The 22013-nt window shown below is 39.6% G+C and overlaps 2 protein-coding genes across 4 annotated transcripts in view; one reads left to right on the top strand and one right to left on the bottom strand.

The window, feature by feature from the left end:
• The window catches only part of mapk8ip2 (mitogen-activated protein kinase 8 interacting protein 2), a 32414-nt gene that overhangs the window by 2382 nt on the left and 8019 nt on the right, over positions 1–22013 (bottom strand). Inside the window, exons 2-13 of one of the 2 annotated variants that reach the window (XM_030135812.1) lie at positions 15115–15220; positions 9072–9308; positions 8880–8958; positions 7960–8163; positions 5303–7526; positions 5009–5217; positions 4249–4324; positions 2672–2844; positions 2479–2588; positions 2261–2383; positions 945–1015; positions 753–851 (exon numbers count right to left, since the gene is read on the bottom strand). In XM_030135812.1, coding sequence (XP_029991672.1) covers positions 753–851; positions 945–1015; positions 2261–2383; positions 2479–2588; positions 2672–2844; positions 4249–4324; positions 5009–5217; positions 5303–7526; positions 7960–8163; positions 8880–8958; positions 9072–9308; positions 15115–15220 — 3711 coding nt within the window. The remainder of the gene's footprint in view (positions 1–752; positions 852–944; positions 1016–2260; positions 2384–2478; positions 2589–2671; positions 2845–4248; positions 4325–5008; positions 5218–5302; positions 7527–7959; positions 8164–8879; positions 8959–9071; positions 9309–15114; positions 15221–22013) is intronic. The other variant, XM_030135813.1, reaches the window with a different exon arrangement.
• LOC115420521 (gastricsin) lies at positions 16936–21170 on the top strand. 2 transcript variants are annotated; one of them, XM_030135816.1, is made up of 9 exons: positions 16936–17142; positions 17243–17381; positions 17488–17605; positions 18629–18747; positions 19070–19269; positions 19446–19562; positions 20129–20276; positions 20438–20536; positions 20926–21170. In XM_030135816.1, exons 1-9 carry the CDS (start codon positions 17087–17089, stop codon positions 21079–21081), a joined length of 1152 nt encoding a protein of 383 aa, XP_029991676.1. In that variant the 5' UTR covers positions 16936–17086; the 3' UTR covers positions 21082–21170. The 2 variants fall into 2 exon arrangements, with proteins under 2 accessions (XP_029991676.1, XP_029991675.1); XM_030135815.1 differs by having other exon boundaries at positions 20917–21170.

Here is a 22013-nt window from a genome sequence, read left to right as displayed (position 1 = left end):
TTTTCATAGATACTGTCCTTGTCTTTGGGTCTGTTCAGCAGACTAAGCAGATAATTTGATATTGGAAACAGTGGTGCATGCTCTGCTGTTAGCTATCTGCATCTTTAATTATTCAAACGCAGGGTGACTCATGCAGACATGACCAACTCTTTAACTGTGTCACACACATGCCAGTGTAAGGGGTGTATGTGTGACAAAAATATCAATCAATACTTCGTATCATTTGCTGTTAATCCTCTAATTTCCTATTAACTACAACAAAATAGGTATGTAATGTAATGTAATGTACTGAAATATAAAAACACAAAAAAATAGGTCAACAACTCACAACCATGTTAGTATACAGTCGCAGGAAAAATTATTAGACCATCCTTGTTTTCTTCAGTTTCTTGTTCATTTTAATGCCTGGTGCAACTAAAGGTACATTTGTTTGGACAAATATAATAACAACAATGAAACTAGCTAGTAAGAGTTTAATTTCAGAGCTGATGTCTAGCCATTTTCCACGTTTTCTTGATAATAACCAAAATCACTTCAGTTCTTACATCAATAGCTGTGGCATTGTACTGCCAAAAACAGTGCTTTTAGGCATTCTATGTTATCTTTTCTCTGTTTTAGTCACATGATACACACAGGAGTTAGTACTTGATTGCATAACCATTGTTTTTGGCAACGTTTGATGGTCTAATAATTTTTTCCGTTACTGTATATAAAATGTAGAGTCGTTGTCATACTATTACATTTGAACTCACCCAACACACTCTGCTACAGGTCGCATGGACTCCTGGGATACAAACACGTGGCAAGCAAATCTGTTCAGCATCGGGTGCTTAGTGATGAAGCCAAAATAACTGCAGAGGGAGGCAAACAATATGATGCAATCAGTCAGATGATGCACGGCCCATTGGTTAACAGGAAAGAAGATGATCGGTGTGTTTGTTTACCAGTTGTTCCTTGGATGGCATCCACAAAAAGAGATGTTCTTCATCTGGAAGAAGTGACTACATCTGTCAAACTGAAGAAAGAGATATAGGTAGACAAGAAGAGAGAGATTAAATGTTGTAATAAGCATAATTTTATTTTTACCCCAATTTATACTTCAAGTTAGGCTTGAACCTCTGTATGCTGCATGACAGGCTCTTGTTATAAAGCAAATCGAACTCCATTCTTTTAATTCTTTTATCTCGTGGTGAAAGCAGCAGTGGTTCTAGCTTTTATCTTTCAGACTTTCTGACTCTTTGGTCAAAAGCCCCATGGTGATTTCCTCACCTCCAGTGCTCATGTAAATCTAACAGTTGACATCTGACGGTATGAATATATTCATTTCATATCTCTACATTCATTCAAGCTTTATTAAGGACACAAAACTAGATCCATAGGATAAGATAAAAACATACAAAAAAGAAAAAAAAGAAAAGAAATAGCATAAATCCATTTGTTACTTACACATAAAGGCTTGATCACCAGTGAGACCACATTTTAGATGTAAACCTTAAAGAATTAATCTTGGGACAGACCAGGGCTTGTACAATTGAGTTAGATAATTTTGTTACTCTGCAGACAAATGAATGAATAAAATGCCGTATAGCAGCCGCACAGCATCGAACACCACTATCCACAAACATCTGACAGGCACTATAATGTCTTGAAACCCTCAGCAGCATCCTCATCGAGTCATTATAAGCAACCACCAGTTTGTGGATCTCTTTTTGTAGCTGCGCCACAAGTATGAAGTATACAGAGGACAGCAGAGGGTTCTGAAAAGTGCAGTTTTTACATTAGCAGAGCACATATGGAACCTACAGGCGAGTGTGTTTGCCTGTCCATACAGTTTAGATTGCTGCCAGTAAATATCTCTACAATTCAACACATTGGTGTTTTTGGTATAATTTCAGAACACTTAATTCCAATTACTATAATCATACTTTTAGATAATGGTTTAAATACTTGAAAGCAGAAATATTACAAACAGCCCCTTTAATGACATAGTCTATAGCTGAGTTTTATGTTCAACTTTGTTCTCTGTGACCTGACAGTATCAGACTAAGTAGCATTACTGATCAGTTACAGAACATTTTACAACTAAAGAGAGAAGGATGTCAGAAAATGTGAAATGTGTGTAAAGTGTATATGACCTAAAAATATAATACCATGTACTACATCATAGTAGGTCATCAAGTAGAGCATTAAACCAGTATCATTTAAAAGGGATGACTGATTCATAGTAGTTCATTGATTTTTTTCTTTGATTTTTCCATACCTCATCGAGGGTGTCGTATTCATCCTCCAGGCTCATGATCAGTTTAACTCCTTGTAAACTAATCTCCAACTCACATAGGGAAGGAGGTCTCACATGTACCGTCCGTTTCCTCGATATCGCAATCTGATGGACAAAATATGGTGATGTCAAAACAAACATACTGTGCATAGTCTACAGTATGTACTTGGCTGTTTTTGAGGTTTATCCATGTTGTTTACCTTCTGCATTGCCGCACAGAGAATGCCATTTCCTTGGTGGTAAGGTACCTCAACTGAACCCAAAAACTGAACGCTGAAAGTTTCCATCCATGCCGGGTTCCTCTTCATTCCTACAGCAACACACACATATATATAGCATAAGATCTTTGTTGAACTCTCAGTGTGACAAAAGTGATTGTCTCTGTCCACCTACCAAGCAGCTCTTTGGACTGGCCTATGACCTCATGGGCATAGAAGGCAGGGAAGATGCCTCTCTCCCCAGTCCGCATGTTGTATCCTCTGTACCAGTAGTCATCCTCTTCTTCCTCCACATATAAAGGATCATCAACATCCAGCTCCAGCTCATCAGCATGTCTGGGGATGAACCTGCAGAGGGCAGCAGAGAGGGAAACGAAACATTACATTGCTGTCATACAGCAGAGTGTCCTAATACACAAGGCTTTTATTTGATCAGGAAGCATCTGTTTGGTATCAGGTGACTCCCATTAGAGATCACGAAGAGACAGACGAGATGAGAAAAGCTGACCGAGCAAGATGGTGGAGTGCACGGAAGGAGACAAAGAGCTCTAAATGTGGCATTGTGGTTGATGACACAAAAATGTGGTGCAGCGAAAGTACATACAGTATATACACATACATACATACATACATACATACATACATACATATATATATATATATATATATATATATATATATATATATATATATATATATATATATAAATATATATATATATATATATATATATATATATATATATATTGAGGGAGGCATATTATATGGAGACATATCTCACATGAAGACAGACACAGTTGGTGGCTAATGGGATAATTATCTACCACCAGGCAGACTGAGGCCAGCTGTAGCAAGGACATCTTTTCTCCCCATTCTCTGTATTACTTGAATATATTGATATTTTACTTTTGCTACATTTTTTACTGGACTTTTTCCTCTGCATGCTCTGTGTAGTGTGTGGCAATAAAGCTAAACTGAACTGAAACTCAGTTAAGGTTAACCATGTGATTCACAACTGTTGTGTGGCCCCTACAGCACACTGCAACCATGAAACCTTGGAAAAATATCATTTGTTTATCTACATAAGAAAGTCTCCCCAGATGAAAATGGATAAATGGCGCTAATGCTGTTTATAACATATTCAACAAAAAACATAGATAGATAGATAGATAGATAGATAGATAGATAGATAGATAGATAGATAGATAGATAGATAGATAGATAGATAGATAGATAGATAGATAGATAGATAGATAGATAGATAGATAGATAGATAGATAGATAGATAGATAGATAGATAGATAGATAGATAGATAGATAGATAGATAGATAGATAGATAGATAATCCACGATATTATAACTGAGTCGAATCACAGCTAATAAATATTTATTCATTTACTTGTAATAGATTGCAGAGCAATTTATATTTTTTATTTGTCTTGTAGTTTAGTGACATGGGTCATGGGTCACCAACAAAAGAAGCAGTTGCTTACATTATTAAGTATACAAGTAGTACTGTCCAGTAATGCTGAAAAACTGAGGATGCAGTATGTAATGATGCTCACAAGAACCAACTCTTGACAGATGAATCATGATCAAAACAAATTCTGTGGTCTAGGACATCTACACCCCTCTATACACAGACGTATTACTATGCCTTTGCTTTACTGTAATTCACATAGTTTCCACTGTGGCAGCTTTAAAGTGACTGTGCTGTATGAGTACTGTATGAGGATGCAAATACTGTCTTACCTGTAGACAGCTCTGTGGGTCTGATCTCTCTCTTCTCCATTGATGGTACAAGAAAATAGTCCAAAGGATTCTGTGCCTGTGTGGAAATAAAGTATCTGTTAGATTGTATTAATGCTTCAAAGGATTTCAGAAAAATAAAATGACTGATAACCTTGATATTGTACTCTTTTTATTTATTGTTGACACATATCTCATGTAAACTTCCTGTGATGAGGTCTAAATGAAAGCTAATCAGAGTTGTCAAAAAAGAAATGGCAATAAGAGCCTTTCCTAATGAGGCTTTCATTATGCAAATCACCCTTCATTAAATAAATTAATTTCAAAGTGAGAACACTGATTGATAATAGATGTTACAGAAAGCAGAGCCCTCCCATAGCTCTTGTGTGGGCTCCCTGCCATATTTAGATCACATGTTCATGCATCATGGTGACAGTGATCGGTTTAACCCTAATACAGAGGGGATTAGATACATAACGGAGAATTCATGGGACCCTCAGTGACTAATCTTAACATCATTTTTAGACTTCAGTTGAAGGAAAACTTAACTGGAATACTATTCAGTCTTGCCAAGAGTAGGACGAGTTATATTAAGATAAGTTAAGATAAGATAAACTAAGCTAACCTGACCATCTAACGATGTATCTAACTCTTACAAGCAAAGCAAATATGCATATTTCCTTTAAAATGTAACTTGATATTTGATTGTAAAACCAAATATGTGAGTTTGATGCAGGCTGTCGTGTCCTTGTGTGTGACTTACTGGAGGAACGGGAGGTGCTGTTGACAAAGACGTTAAGGAACTTCTTAGAGAATGGAAGATCTGCCTCAGGAGACGAGTCCTCAGACGAACTGAGAAGTTCTGGCCTGACTTCTTCATCGTCTCTACCATAAACCTCCTCTCTTGTCCCTAAAGGTTCTTCATCACAAATTGTGGAAAGTTCACTATCATCGCTGAGAACAGAGGTGCACCTGTGGGAACAAAAATATTTTAGTTTCAAATTTTCCGTTGTTTAGTTGTTGTTTACACACTTTCTGTTTACCAAAGCTCACTAACCTTCTGAGGCTGACTAGTTCCAGTGTAGTATTCTCATCCACTACTAGTGTGTACTTCATGGAGTCATAGGCCAGCCCGTCATCCTCATTTGGTTGTCTCAGAGCCAGATCTTTCTCACACAGTGGGAGGTCATGGTCGGAAGACGGATGATCTGGCACACTGGAGTCAATGGGTGGTGAACTGTCCAGCTCTAAGTCACTACCCCTGAATGAGGACTGCTGCCTCAAATTACCAAGGAATGGGTATGAGTCCCCGTCATCCTCCTCCTCTTCGTCATTGTCTGTTGAGTAGGTGAGGCTGAAGCAGCGGTTGGTCTGAGCGGTAGGGATGTCCAGTGTCAGGCTGTTTTTGACCTCTGTGATGCGCTCTAGAGAAGCTGAAGAACGGCTCGTTGGCCTGGGCTCAGTCTCCCGACCTTCGTCCTTGTCACTGATTACACTTTCACTGAGGCTAGGAGAGTCCAGATCCCGTCTCTCCTGAAGCATCATCAGGTCATTATTGGGCTCTTCGTCCTCCTCCTGTCTCCTGGCATTTTTCGATAGCAAACCTGTAAAGTTCTTCTCTGAGTAAGTCCCCTTTGCTTTGTTTACACATCGCTCCAAAATCAGAGGGGTTATGGTGTCTCCAGTAAGATTACTCATATAGAGAATGGGATTTGTTGCTGCTGCTTCCTCAGAACATTCCATGCTCTTCCTCCCCTCTCCTGGCTCAATCCTTTCCTTTCTGAACCCTTCATCTTCCTTATCTTCTTCCTCCTGTCCATCCATCCCTGATTTCTTGTCTTGGTCCTCATCATTGAAACTGTCAGTCTCTCCGATGTCTGACGATGGTGAGATAGTATCCGACACTGATGGCTTCCTCTTGAAACACTCTTCAGGACAGCTGATTGGGTAAGAGCCCTCTGAGATCATCCTGTTGACTAGGTTGCTAAGCAACCATGGTGAGTCTGAGTTCTCACTGAGTTCATCTTCACTTTCTGATTCTGAGTCACCTTCACTGGTTCCATCGTAATCATCTGCGCTTGGCATGATTCTGGGTCCCACTGGAAGGTAGAATGAGCGCTTAAAGCTCTCGAGGCTGTGGTCTGGTTCAATCTGCAGTACCATCTGTCTGGACAGGCTGTCCTCACAGCGTTGAGCTGGAGGTAGAGTTTCATCTGGATCGGCCTGGTGCTCACAGGACAACTCATCATCCACACTCTGAAGTCCAATCAGAGCTTGACCATCATCGTATGACTCAGGGGGTAAGATGGGTGAGTCAACAGGGGATGGGGTTGCAAGAGTGGGTGAGGGTAAAGGAGAAGGAGAGGGAAGAGGAGACCCCTCTTTGATTGGGTCAGGTTGGCCTAGGAGGAGAGATGCTTTCAGTCCCACGATGCCACTATCCTGCTCTAACTCTGTATCTGGATCCAGTTCCTGGTCTGATGTGGGTGAGCTGGCCTCTTCAATAGAGTTGGTGAGATGAGATGAGCGTCCGCTGCTGCTGTCATCACTGGTCAGATCAAGCTCTGTCTCTGAGATGGAAGAGATCATGTTGGAGACCACTGGACCTCCACAAGCGAACGCTGCCTCTATCTCTCCTTCAATGTCAGAGTCAGAGCCCGGGGAGCTGAGGTCCTTATCCTGGTCTGAAGTCACATAACCCCGCTGGTTCATGTCTGCTATCCCTGGGTCCGATGATGGGGAGGTGGAGTCGTTAGCTGCAGCTTCCATGGCTGAAGCTGCCAGAGGATCTGAAATATTGGATTGGTCGAGGGCATCTGAGCGGCTGGAGGATATGTAGCTCGAGAAAGAGGCTGGTTCGGAGGGTTCAATGGAGGGGAATTCCACATATGAGGACTGATTCTCCTTACACACCATATCATATGTCTCCTTACACATGTACTCAACTTCAAAGTCCTTCTCCAGCTCCTCGTCAGACAAGGGTGTATCTGCGCCATCGTTTGCTCCCATGGGTGCGGTGGATGACAAGCAGCGACTAGTTCCGTCTGGGTCTAGATCATTCTCTGGCTCCATTCCGGACTCGCTGGTGATTGTGTAGGTGTCAGTGGCACGCCGGTTTGAATGTTTGTGGTTGTGGTCATTGTTAAGGTCATGGTCCACCTCTGTGTCTGAACATTGGGAGTGCTCGTCCACTGAAGGTACTCTGGTTGTATGGATGGAGGGATCAGCCTTGAGTTCCTCATTGACAGAGCATGAATGTGTCTTATGTTGACCAAATGAGCCTGAAAAGATGCAGATGCAAAGAGACAAGAGAGAACACAAGAGAATGAAAAAACTGAATAATTTAAAGGATTATTAAGTCAGTAATGCAGGAGGGTAGAACAGGGAAGTGGAGAGCAGATAAATGTTGATAATAAAGGGAAAAGGATACCATTAAAGTGCAAAGTATTATGCACAAAGATTACCAAAAGTTCAAAACCAGTTCAAAAGAAGATGTAGGATGAGCAAGTTCAGCAAATGTTTCCGCATTAGATGCAAACTAATAAAGGGCCAAGAAATTTGCACGGTGATTTAAAAAATAAATAAATAACTAAAACAGCGTTATTTTGCTGAACTTATACATTATTAAACAAGACTGATTCACAGCACATCACACCACGACACTGCACAACACTGAGATGAGCTCTAAGCCTGCTGGGATGGCCTTTTTGTTACCGTATTCGGGCCTCTCCCGCCTGTTGCCCTCCATGTCGCAGAGGAGGGGCCTGTGAGGGGACTGGGGGTTCCCGCCCTCCCCTCCCTGTTTTGGTGGAGTACCTTTGCTCTGGGACCCTGGTGCCTGGGAGACTGGAGAGGCTGGGCATTGGCCTGTCACGTGGCTACCATCCTCCAGACAAGAGTGGGTTGGAGACAGACGGCCTGGATGGGCGTAAAGGAGAGATCTGATTTGTGTTCATTCCTTAATAGTTTTTGCTTCATTTCAAAAATCACTTAGGAAGGAGAAGGTTACATGGATACAAGGAAAATCACTAACCCAAGGACACATTTATGTTTATGTACGACATAATAATTTAGACTTTTACCAAAACAGGTACCATGAAGTCACATGTTCAGTGCTGGGATGGTTACTTTAAAAATGCAATACCTTATATACCTATATATAACAAATAATGCAACTATTTAAAGTACTTCATTAAAGTGATGTAATATTGCAATCGGGTAATGTGTGATCACTTTAATGTACTGAAATGTTGAGAGATTTTAACTGGGAAATACTCAGATTTGTCTCAAAGGCTTTGCTCACCCGTGTTGTTTAGTAACATGCCATAAGAGGGCATTCATTCAAAGTGAAAAGATCCAAAGCAACAGAATGAATATTATACTGTACAAATAGGAAATGTTTTAGACTGAATGGAATATAGTGTCATGTTATCCCTTTGTAATATCAAAATTTTGAGTAACAGTACAAGATTGTACTTATTTTGTACTTATTTTGTCATTTGATTACATAATACTATTATATTACATTACACTACCTACATGGTACATGAACATGTCAACACAAATAAAAAAGGCACAAAAACGTCTCCAAACCCTATATCTATTTCATTACAGATCTGACATCACATTCTCACCCTGTGATGCTGGGTTGCGTAAAGAGTCCTGCCAGCTTCCTTTCTTTGGGGAGAGGCTGCTGTTATTGTTTAGTGAATCCTAATGAAAAGAAAGAGAGAGTTTAGTTATTTTTGGACTTTTCAAAGACAAACTACTTATTATTTGTGTTTATTTTGTGTATTCAGGAGCTTTAAAAGCTTCTGACTATTTACCTGTGACACAGCGGTAGTGAGGTTCAGTGTGGTGGGTCTGCTCTTTAGAGTGCCAAGCGTAGGGGAGGGGGGAGGGGAAGCTGACGGTGACGGGGGTGCATCAAGGTCAGCCTCTTCGTCTTCTTCCTCTTCTTCATCATCCTCATCTTCATCGTCAATCATCTCAAACTCCTGAAAGTCATCTTGGAAGGAGCAGACTGGGTGGTGCATGTCATTTTTCTCCAAGATGAGGGAGTCCTGAGAGAGAGAGAGAGAGAGAGAGAGAGAGAGAGAGAGAGAGAGAGAGAGAGAGAGAGAGAGAGAGAGAGAGAGACTGTTAGTAATGAGGACAGAGGATGCCCTTAACATATTACACACTCAGCATATTTCAAATGTTAGCCTCAGTAATTACAGCATCTCCTGCTCTGACAACAGAGGGCAAACCATTACATAGTGAGCCAACATTAGTGCCTTTTCATCTACTGTACATTTGCTTTAAAAGCTTTACAAAACCAGGCTGGATTTAGAGATGAATAGAGGAACAGGAGAGCACAGATGGACAGTATGAAACACACTGTTCTTTGATTACACAGAGGACATTTGTAAAACACAGACAAACACACAAATATACAAGCATCAAAGGACTGTAGCGGGCATCTCTACAACAAAGACAGACCGCTTGGAAATAGTTACAGAAATTTTGCTGAGAAGTTACATTTTGCAGTTTTGCTTGTGTGTCTAAGCTAAGGCAACGAGTACATTTATGTGGCGGCGTAGCACAGAAGAACCTCAGCATCAGAAGAGCTTCTTGAAAAGATAAAGGTGAAAAGGTGGCTATAATCCAGCCACTAAATACCAAGTCACCCTGAAGGAACCCTGCAGAGAGCACAATAATGGAGTAGACTTGCCTGAGTCTAAGAGATGAAAGAAAAAGGCTGGTGGGGCAATGAAATGAAAGCGGATCAATCAGACATGTCTCAGGTTTCAAATGGTTTACCGGAAAGAGGTGCACTAAATGATTTTGAGGTTTAATAGACCACATCTCCTAGTGTGTGTGTGTGTGTGTGTGTGTGTGTGTGTGTGTGTGTGTGTGTGTGTGCGTGTGTGTGTGTGCGTGTGTGTGTGTGTGTGTGTGTGTGTGCTGCTCTGCCATCTTTATGTAAGCCTGATGCAAGGAACTGTATATTGATGGAGTAAAGTCTATAAAGTAGGCAATTAAACATGGAGAAATAAATAGATTTGACTATTACACTGTGGGACGTCACAACTGTGTATATAACAGTACTTTAAAATCATACAAATGAACTGTTCTTCATAAATTCAATACAAATTAAGAATCACAAGAGTTAATATAATTAGATGTGATAATGTTCAAATGTTAAAGGCTTAATTATCCCAATGTTCTTCACTATACATTCATGCGGAGCCCCTGTAAGAGTCATTACATCACATCAACATCATTTATTCTCCACTGAACCTTAAGTGGCATTGGTTCATCCTAATGTTAGGATGCTAGAAGAAATAAGACATTTTTTGCGACGTTCTCTTCCCTGTTTTGAATTTGACAATGCAAAGACTACAACTGAGTTATCTGCTTAGCAATGTGAGCAGTATTAACTCAGCCATCCACCTCATGTATTTATACTGACACTTAGTATATCGACTTTATACCGCAGTAACTGAAATCAACACTTAATAAATTTCCCAAGGAGTCCACATGAATATGCACAATTAGATCTGATTAGTTTACATTATATATATTTCCCTTCTGCAATTTAACTGTATTAAATATATAGGAAGAAACACTTTATTCATAGATAAATCTGCATTCTCGCCCCAGGATGTACTGTCAAAATTCTTTGTGCTGTTTTCTTATACTGACCCATTATAATCCATCAACCAGGGATATGTGAACTATAACTCCATGACAGTTATGACAGTGTAAAAACGCTGAGATCCATCATTGGGGCTCTGAAAATGTCACATCTGCCTCAAAGAGTTATCTGCCCTGTCAGGACACATCTTTTGGTGAGGTAGGCATAAAGAAAAAAGATAACTATAAATAAGAGTTGTGTGTTAGCGAGAATCAATACCCGTGTTCTCCCATTTCCAAGGACATCCCATCCAGCCATGAATGTCCCTCTGTATGAGGACTGAGACTTGAAAGACTAGCACATCACACCAACACACCTGAATGCAATACCTCAGTCTTATAAACTGCTACATTATTTTAACTACCGGTGTTTAGAATTAAGAATTAGACAATAAACTTGAGGTCAATAGCAGAATAGTATTTCCGGCTTATGGTCAGAAATCAAAGATAACCACATATTTGAATTATACATGACAGAGCAGCTTTGTAATCTCTATTTAACCAACCCCTGGTTCTTCAGCATGCATAATTCTATACTGTACTGACTCGCCATTACAATATTAAATGTTCTTCATTAGGGGAGTGTGTTGGCAAGAATCTGGTGATATAATACCAGAATACTAGGATCACTATATGGTATATCATGATATATCATGATACTGTTAAAAAGGCAATTTTTTGTTTGTTTCTTTTTTTTAATGATTATTTCCTTGAAGAATTGAATTACACCAGAAATATACACAAATACTAAACACATTTTTATTTGATCACAACAAGATCTAATGCTATATCACAAAATTTTCCTGTGTTATAACTTAAATTATGTTTAAGATTACAGTTTAAGATCCTGTTCAAATGTTCATATTCTATTAGTTCAGAACTAACATCAAAACATTATTTTTGTGCGATCCCAACAAAGGAGCCAACATTATCTAATAAAAGAGTGTTAAATAATAATAAATAAAATATAAACAAAAAACAAAAACAAAAATGAACCTCCACAATATCTGCATTTGAATAAATACCTAAAAATATCAATGCAGTACTTTTAAATATCGATACAGTATTGTGAAATGAAATATTGTGATATATTGCAGAACTGATATTTTTTCTTACACCCCTATTCTTCATCATCTAACATGATCTAATGGAAATACCACATATTTATGCACACACTGTTGACCATGAATGTAAATCTGTCCAGTTGCTGCTGATGTACAGGTTTATTCGAAATGCACATTCCAGTCCAGTCCTTGTCACTGCACAGATTCAGCCCTATGTGTACTGTCATAAAGCACATAATCTGGGTGAGTTTTGAGCCAGAGCATATGACAGATGACGATAAGCCTTCCATTAATGAAGACCACCTTCAGAGTGATGGCCTCCATCTCTCAGTGTTGTCTCTAAATTTCCACATTTAAATCTTAAAGTAGGAGCACAGCTGAGGCACAGACACCATAGCTCTGTCACATACTGAATTATGCATGTCCTCATGGTGTTCAATCAGGGCTCTGGGGAAACAGAGCTGGATATTACAGAGACAGGAAGTGAGGAATCAGCGACAACATGAGGCAGAAAGCAGCAGGATGTGTTTTTGTAAAGGAGACTCAAAGAGAACCTCTGGGAAACATTAAAGGTGGGATTCCCTCTGTTGTAATCTCTTCTTTGTGCTAGTTATGTTGATATTTTGGGTTAAACACAATGAAAGGTCAGAGGAAAAAAAGAAAATCACTTGCTTGGAAAGTCCTGTTAAACTAACCCCTAGTGACATCATGTATTGTAGGAAAAGCTGGCCTGAGCAAGAGCTGCTATAGCATTTTGACATTTACCCAGCAATTACCATTTCCTCAGAGGCTTAAAATCAGACATTGATAATAACCCCATGAGTGATCTTTAATTGCCTGTCTTCAGCTCTGCATGACAGAATGAAAAAGTAAGCCATTTTGAGACATCATATGTGTGTCCGTTTTTTTTATCTGCATGTATGTGTGTGCCCTTGTCACAAAGGCTAAGTACTGATCTAAAGGTTTATGGAGATTAAGACCTGAACCCCATAGCGAATTGGAATTAATCAGAGCAGGGGATTGGGGCTGGAGGATAATCATACTGTTTTGATTGGCTGTTCATCCTAAACATCAAAGACCCGCAGCCCGATCTGACCAAATCATATCGACATGAAATCCAGAAGCCACCAGCTTCGGCTGCTGAGTGCAGCACATGAGGGGAGGAAAGATGAGCTGACACAGCCGATGCAGGCTAACTCAGATGTGCATAAAATTCTCAGTCTCGCCTTTCTTTCTCAGTTTAATGTGTGCACATGCTCTGAAAGGCCAACTGGGTGTGTGCCCTATCTATCCCATGTCAGCCAGATTACGTCCTCTGGGCAATGATGTAACCTAACAAGGACTGACACTGTCTCTGCTCTGCGCTTTCTTGTTTGTCAAGTGAGCAGTAAGGGTCTGCTGATGTGTGGCTGATATTTGTGTGACTGCATGCAGGAGAAAGCTGAGAGAGAGAGAGAGAGAGAGAGAGAGAGAGAGAGAGAGAGAGAGAGAGAGAGAAGCCACCGATGCATGGTTTGCTGCATGACCTCCGCTCTCTAAAAGTATTTTTTCCCTGTATTTATCTCACATGCTAAAACCCACTTTATTACAGAATGGCCTTGCTAGCTATCCATAATGTGTTTTGTTGGTGGATTAAAGTGGAGGAAGCAAAATATCCAGCGCAGATTTATGCCAACAGCTTAACCCTCAGAACCAACCCTCCCTGAGCTAAATCCCTGCTCCCAGTTACCTCAGCAGACAAGAGGGAGAGAACTGAAGGGACGGTTTACAGGGTAAGGAGAGAGGAGAAACAGTAGGGTAAAAGAGAAGAGGGAATTCAAGCTCTGTCTCCGAGCAACACTTTGAATCGTATGGAGGGAAGGGAACTCATATGGGAGGGGAGGGAGGCAAAGACGAAGAGAGGGAAGGAGGTGTCTCTGCATAGCAGCAAACTGCACTGGGTCACCCCCCCACTCTGCTGCAGCCATGGCTCCACGCCACAAGCATAAAACATTTACATCTAACAGGACAGAGGAACAGAAAGATGGAGCAGGACTAGATGTGTGACAATAATTCTTCCAAAATGTGTAATTAAGGGCTCGGCAGGTCCGACATGTGAGATGATACAGCGAATGACTCAATTATTTGACAATCCTTTTTAACACATCATCTTAAGAGGATGCCTGGTGAATGTGCTGCTTAGGATTTCTGCCATATGTTAAGCGATGCTGTGTGTGGTGTATACACAGGTATAGTTGCACAATTTATCACACTGATTTGCATGACAAGTAGATCTAAGCAAAGACTTTCTGAGGTTCTACAAAGCCATGTGTCCTATATACGAGTTACTGCTATAATAATATCACCACCTTTCTTAAATAATTCAAATTGAAATTGCATTTTTAGTCATCAAATACTCAGTTTCTGGTTGTTTTTTTGTATTTCCTGATAAATCTAAAAAAAAAAAAAAGACTGAAGCAATTTAGGAAGATGATGATATGTAAAAATCCAATGGTCTTTACTGTGATGACTTTTACAGTAGGTAGTCTCTAGATACATATCCAGGGCCGCATTACTGCTTATGTAACATAACCATTTGCAAATAAACACTTCCCAACTTAACAAGTTAACCCAACAAGGTCAGTCTCTATCTTTCTTTCATTCTGCCACCATCACTACATAACACTGTTTTTTTTTTTTTTTTATCTTTTTACACATGCCATTCTTCTGCCTGTATCACCTTCAGATTCTTGTTTTCCGATATGATAAGCAGCCAGCCACAGCAAATGAAACAAAGAACAATGACAGACAGACAAGCTGAACATCTGTGGAATAATTGCTGCAATCAAACACAGGTCTATCAAAGAAGAACTGTGTACGCAGAACAGTTTGGTCTTTTTGCAGTAAATTACAACTCTTTCACAAAGGAATGAGGATATGAAAACATTGAATATGATCCATTGCTGTGCCTTTGCAGATGAATTTGCACTCTAGGTTTGAATGTTCACACAGGTAATACACAAACTACAAGACGCTGGACAAAATTATTTAAATATTATAGTTATTATAGCAATACATAGTATATTATAGTAAAATATTAAAAGAAATTACTTGGCTCGGGCCTAATAAAACCGAAGCAGTGTCTCACCTTCTCATATGGATCCGAGTCGTAGTTGAGTCCAATTCCGCAGTCATCTGTGATTTCAGAGAGATCTTCATCATCAAACTCCTCTAGGCTGATGTCGTGGGCTGGCCTGGAAACACATGAGAGACAGTATATTCACTTCATGTTGTAAACAAGACTGCTGATATTAGCAATGTGTCTGTTTCATTGGTAAATACCCCAGAGGGACATTTCTCATTGTTTCATGCCCACACACTGAACCTTCTTCCGGGGAAAACCTGCGGTACCTCACAGCCTGTCATGGTCTATATGGGTCTTAGTCTCACATACTTGACACAGGCTGCAACACAAACACCCACGGCCCTTATCTTACCTTCCCATATAACAATCCATACTAACAAGATGTGACATACAGTATTTCAGTGGTGAATAACAGCAGTTACACATAAGCAACTGACAGTGAGATCCAGTATATATTCATCTGGTTCTGTTGTAGTATGTATGGGTGTGGATGCTACAGTGTGAAATGAGTTATTGACAGTTGCCTTTCACACCAGAGTTTGGGAACTTCCATTTACAGAATCGACACCACAGCAGGAAGTCCACACATCTTTGTAATGAGCCATGGCATTGCAAGTTTTGTTGATGAGGCTCTATCTCATTAATTTCAGCAGGCCCTCAGTTCTACAGCAGTCAGCTTCCAATGTGTTAAAGGAAATACTGCATTGCAGCTTTCCTCCTAAGAAAAGGACACCCCACATATGGATGTAACCTTACATCACATATCTCATCTAGGGCTCGGTTTAAACAATGTCAAGCCATGGAGCAAATGAGAACATGCTGATGCATCTAAATGTGTAACAACAGGGTGTCATGATAAGGTCTTCATAATCAAAATGCCCAAAATGGTACTGGCCTCCTTCAATAAGTAACACAGTAATGGCAGCAAATACTAGACGATACAAATACGTCAAAACAGGAAGAGAATATTGAAGTGCAAAAAAAGTGGTCAGTGAGAGAGGATAAAATAAATAGCAAGTGGAATGAATGTTGGTTGGTGTAGCAGGACACAGACACAATCACCCATCTTAAAAAACATTAATATGAATAAAAACTGCCATGTCCTTAAGCTTCAAAATATATAGCCTCTAATACTACGGAGTTGAAAACAAAGGCATAGGAAAAAACTGTTCAAACATTACTAGACATTATGATAAGTTAAATGATTCCAAATACTGATACAACTGATTAAAATGTTAGGTTAAGGTGCTACTGATACCAAGACCACACTGTAACACATTAAATTTCCATTTGCGGAAAACTGGCTTGACCTTGATGTTAATATGTCAATCTAATCAGACAAATGTACTAAATCTGCATCTTATAAGGAGTTTTAAGAGCATGAGACACTAGTGGAAAACAGCAAAAAAAAAAAAAAGTCTTAATTTAATATTTAAATCCAGTTACAACTGTGTTTTACAAACATTCAGTATTGCTCAAGAAGGACACATTTACTGTTTTTGTCTAACAAAACTGTAGGGTCATTGTTATTGTTGTTTCTGTTGTTATTTTTAATTACATTAATAAATAGCGTAATGTAAAGAGACATATTTTTAGCAATTACTGTTCACAGACTGTAAATTTTCCATCCAACTGTTCGATAACTTTTACTTGAACATCAAATTTCAACTTTGATAAGAAATGTTTGCATTAACATTAGATTACATCATGGAATATACACCATCATGCATTTTATTTGAAGGCAGTGGGTGTGTAATGTTGCTATCACATGAGGTGTGGGCATAGTGCTGAGGTGTATATTAAGAATGTAGATTTAAAGAAAAAACATCGCTGAGGGTCACCCTGTCCCCACTGATACGACAGAATTTCTTGATAACAGTCAGGTTGATATGAGACCAAACAGGTGTATATAAAGCCCACTCCATTCCACACTGAGCTGTATCCACTCAGGACTGTTGGGTGCACAGGAAGGACCATGAAGTGCCTCATTGTTGTTTTGGTCTGTGCGGTGCTGGCCGAGGGAATCGTCAAGTAAAGACACTCAGATTTTTACAATTCAGCAACTCTTTTAACTAAACTGACGGTTATGCAAAGTTAAAGCTCTGTTTTTTGGGGGGTCTTTCTTCTTCAGGGTCCCTCTGGTGAAGCAGAAGTCCATGCGTGAGGCCCTGAGAGAGAAAGGGGTCGAGCTCCCTTACCAGGATCCTGCACTCAAGTACCAGCCAAATGAGTTTGCTTCTGTCAACATGTACATCAATAACTACGCTGATGTGAGATATTCTATGTTAATACTATGCATGTCCCTCAATCAACATCATAACATGTGCCTTCTTTCCTTTAACGCACCATCTATGTCAAACTAATGTGCTTCCTTAGACCACCTACTATGGAGCCATCACCGTCGGTACACCACCCCAGTCTTTCCAGGTACTGTTTGACACCGGCTCTGCCAACCTGTGGGTGGACTCCATCTACTGTAACACTCAGGCTTGCAGTGAGTACAAACTAACAGCCATTATGTTGACACATTGTTAACCCATAAAGACCCAAACAGCCACTGGTGACCTAAACCATCTACTGATCTAAACTGTTTAATACCCGCTGATCCATTAATTCTATCAGTCCATGTAAATAATTGGTGTAAAATACAGGTTGTTAGCTTTTCATGATTATGAGATATGATCCATTTGGACATTCAGAGGCTTCACATCATCATCTTCTACAACAGTGATTCACCAGTAAAACCCATGGCATTTGATCAATGACAGTAGATGGACATGCTTGTTTTATGTTCAGTTATTGATATCTTTGCTGAAAAACTCTCTTTTTCTTCAGTTTTCTCCGTCTCTGATATAATAACCCTCAACTTTAATCTGAGCTTTTATTAACATCTAAATGATCAGTGAATTAAATATAGGAAAATAAATGATTTACACTGACAAAACACAAAATAAGGAGGATAATATTATAATAAATGGTGATAAATCACTTAAGAAAGATTAAATATAGAGAAAAAATTATTTGGGAACTGACACAAAAGTAGCACTGGGTCTTTATGGGTTAATTTCTCATACATAGGCTTTTCCCTGGGTTTGTGGTGAACTTTGATGTTGTGTTTATTCTGCATATTTTTAAACCTAGAAACAAAATACTGTCTGTTTCAGCTCAAAGGGTACCGTTTCTCTCCAGAGTGGTAGAGAAAATCTTTGAGTTTTTCTGTTTCTTTATCTTACATGCAATGCAAAAAGGTGTAATTTTATCTAAAAGTGTTCTTGGAGACTTTGGAGCAAATAAGGGCTTAACACACTGAGCTTTCAGTTTATGACCCTGATTCCAAGAGATTACATATTGATTATATGGGATTACAATTTTTAGTGTAATTATAAGAATTCCCAAATCATTTTTGTCTGTGGGAAGTATCGGCTTCTTTGCTATCTTGAATTCAACTCAGGAGCGCAGTACAACGTCTGGTCAGGTCATGAGGGTATTTTAAAGATAATTTCCACACCATTTACAGACACACACAAGAAGTTCAACCCCCGACAGTCCTCCACCTTCTCCTATAAGGGTCAGAGTTTCTACCTGCCCTATGGAGCTGGAAGCCTCAGTGGAGTCTTTGGATATGACACTGTCAGTGTGAGTACAAACCAAAATGTAAATGACATCAACTAGACACACAAAACATTGGTAAATACGTTTGTCTTTATGCAATGAGTGAAACTGTCATAACAGGTCATCTAAGAGTACAGCATTATAAGGGTTTAAACATCTGTACCTAACAAATAAACAGGATATATCATGCTGGAAAGTGTGATCATTGAATTGTATGCAATAACTTTCCATACTCAAGTTGCTTGAGAATATTTTTCGTGATCTGAGTCTGTATTAGACGTCAACAAAGGAATGTCTGATGTTACTTGAATTCATCTCATCACGTTGGTTTTCTGTTTTTCTGTAGGTTGGAGGCATCGAAATTGTGAACCAGGAAGTTGGTCTGAGCACAAATGAGCCTGGACAGAATTTTGTGGTGGCTCAGTTTGATGGTATTCTCGGCCTGTCATACCCATCTATCTCTGCTGGAGGGGAGACTCCCGTCTTTGACAACATGATGTCTCAGAACCTGCTCAATCAGGACATCTTTGCTTTCTACCTTTCCAGGTATGCAAAACACAAGGCTTGTTTTGGTAAAATGTACACACAAAACCCCCAAATCAGCCAATCTCTATGAAATGGAAAGTTTGCAGATATAGTTAAAGTTTTTGTTTTGTATGTGTGTGTGTGTGTGTGTGTGTGTGTGTGTGTGTGTGTGTGTGTGTGTGTGTGTGTGTGACTAGGGACGGACAACAGGGCAGTGTGCTCTCTTTCGGTGGAGTTGACAACAGCTTGTACCAAGGCCAGATCTACTGGACCCCTGTGACCTCTGAGAGCTACTGGCAGATCGGCATTCAAGGGTTTGAGCCTCATTACATTTCACTAATATAAAATGTCAAACATGTGAATAATCATATAATGTAATGAAGTGTTGAGAAGGCTACTTATAAACTGCACTAAACGTTACTAAACACTGTTAAAAATAGAATTTCATCAAAATAATATAATCTAATTTAGGGCTTGTATAATGTGTCAGACTATGAAATAAAAACATAAATGCAAACCAAGACTTTTTGATCTTAAAGCTTTTTCATGGTTCCATAAGACAAATACTGTTGAATTCCATGCACTGAAAGGTGACATAGTAACCATATTAGTGCTGTCAGCTGTTATATTCTACTGTTCTACTTTGTAATCACCACTACTTTGACTAGTAACTGTAATTTAATCACATGTCAATATCACATATTTTTTCCTCAGTATTTCCAACAGATTATATTTATCTTGTAATTCAATTATATATCACTCTTTGATGTAATGTTTTCTCCAACACTATTTGCATGGTAACCATTAGCTGCCTAGATGAGTGTTTTTATGTTACTGCACATAGAAGAATAGCTGATTTGTCGTGTGTGGGACTTTGCAGATTCCAGATTAATGGCCAGGAGACCGGGTGGTGCTCCCAGGGCTGCCAGTCTATTGTGGACACTGGAACCTCCATGCTGACAGCTCCAAGCCAGCTTCTGGGTAGCATCATGCAAGCCATTGGAGCCCAGCGGAGCCAGTATGGAATGGTAAGACAACCAAATACATAGAGCTAAGCTAACTAAGCCCATTATTATACAGGATATTCTGATTTAAGAGTAAAAACATGTCTGTAAACAATTGAACATCTAATTTATTTCCAAGTTTCTGCCTGCTTTCAGCTAAGATGTTTTGTTTGTGTGTACTGTAGTATATGGTGGACTGCAGCCAAATCAACAACATGCCAACTCTGAGCTTTGTTATCAGCGGCGTCGCCCTCCCTCTGCCTCCCTCTGCTTACATCATGCAGGTAAATATCTGACGCCTAGGATTACATTTTTTTTGTGTCCATTTCTGTATAGGGGTGACCATGAAGGTAGAGCGGATCATCCAATAACCTAAGGGATGCCAGTTTGAATCCCACTCTGTCAACATGTGCTGTTGTGTCCTAGGGCAAGACACTTCACCCACTTTGTATGAACGCGTATGAATGTTCGGTGGTGGTCGGGGGGGCTGTTTGGTGTAGTTTACCACCAGTGAATGAATAATAGATCTATAATGTAAAGTGCTTTTGGTGCCTTGAAAAATGCTATAGAAATCTAATCCATTACAATTATTATAGCCTATGTGGGATTTCTATATTTTTGTTTGTCATCGAATACATTTCCAATCTCTTGTCCTCACCTCTAGCACTACCAGAATGGATACCAGTTCTGCTCAGTTGCCATCACCCCAACCTACCTGCCCTCTCAGAACGGACAGCCCCTGTGGATCTTTGGAGACGTGTTCCTCAGAGAGTACTACTCTGTCTACGACCGCACCAACAACCGCGTGGGATTCGCTACAGCTGCTTAAGTGTCATCACGACAATCTAATAATTTGGGCAGAATTCAGTTTCACATATAATTGTCGGTATGTTGTCAGTGTGCTTGTTACATGTCTTGTAAATCTTCTAATTGGGCTACACAGATGTTGAAAGAGTTTCTATAACTGTGTTGTGTCATTTTCAAGCAGAATAAAGACATAAACGCTTGCTTCAAGTGTTGTAAATGTTTCATCCTTTCCCTCTTCATCATCATCATCATCATCATCATGATAGCAGTCCAAGGCTGAGCGACATCAAAAGGGCTTTATCCCTTAATAATTATTCTCGGCTTGTGTGTAGACTTGTACATGTTTAATTACTTCCCATAATTACTGGCTTTTTTTTTTAAATGCCCTTTAATCATTCACAGAAGACATATGTAGAAACTATAGTAGTTCACAGACAAAAATATTAGTTTACAATAGGAAACCCTCACACTAACAGGAACATGCGACAATCAACGCAGTGAGATGTTTTCATTACAGTTTGAAATGAGTTCATTGTATTCTGTGGGTGTGTCAAAAGTATTAAAACTACCTTCCTGTTTGCAGAAGCGGCAAAACCTGAATACTTTATCTATTGAGGTACATGTACTGATATGCAAAAAATGACTTTGCGTGGGTTGTCTCCAGGTACTCCTGCTTCCTCCCGCCATCCAAACACATTCACTGATAGGTTAGTTGGTCGACCTAAAATTGCCCACAGGTGTGAATGTGAGAGTGATTGGTTGTTCATCTCTATATATCAGCCCTACGATGAACTGGTGACTCATACAGGGTGTACCAAACCCCCTGCAACCCTAGTGAGGATAAAGCCGGTTCAGATGATGAATGAATGAATGTCTTTAGAGAAGTATAGAAGTACAGGCTCTGAAAAGCACTTAAAGTATTAAAGTAAAAATCAGCCAATTTAAGGGTAGGAC

The sequence above is a fragment of the Sphaeramia orbicularis genome, chromosome 6 (genome assembly GCF_902148855.1).
Source record: "Sphaeramia orbicularis chromosome 6, fSphaOr1.1, whole genome shotgun sequence".
NCBI lineage: Eukaryota > Metazoa > Chordata > Actinopteri > Kurtiformes > Apogonidae > Sphaeramia > Sphaeramia orbicularis.
This window is presented reverse-complemented; position numbering and strand designations above follow the sequence as displayed.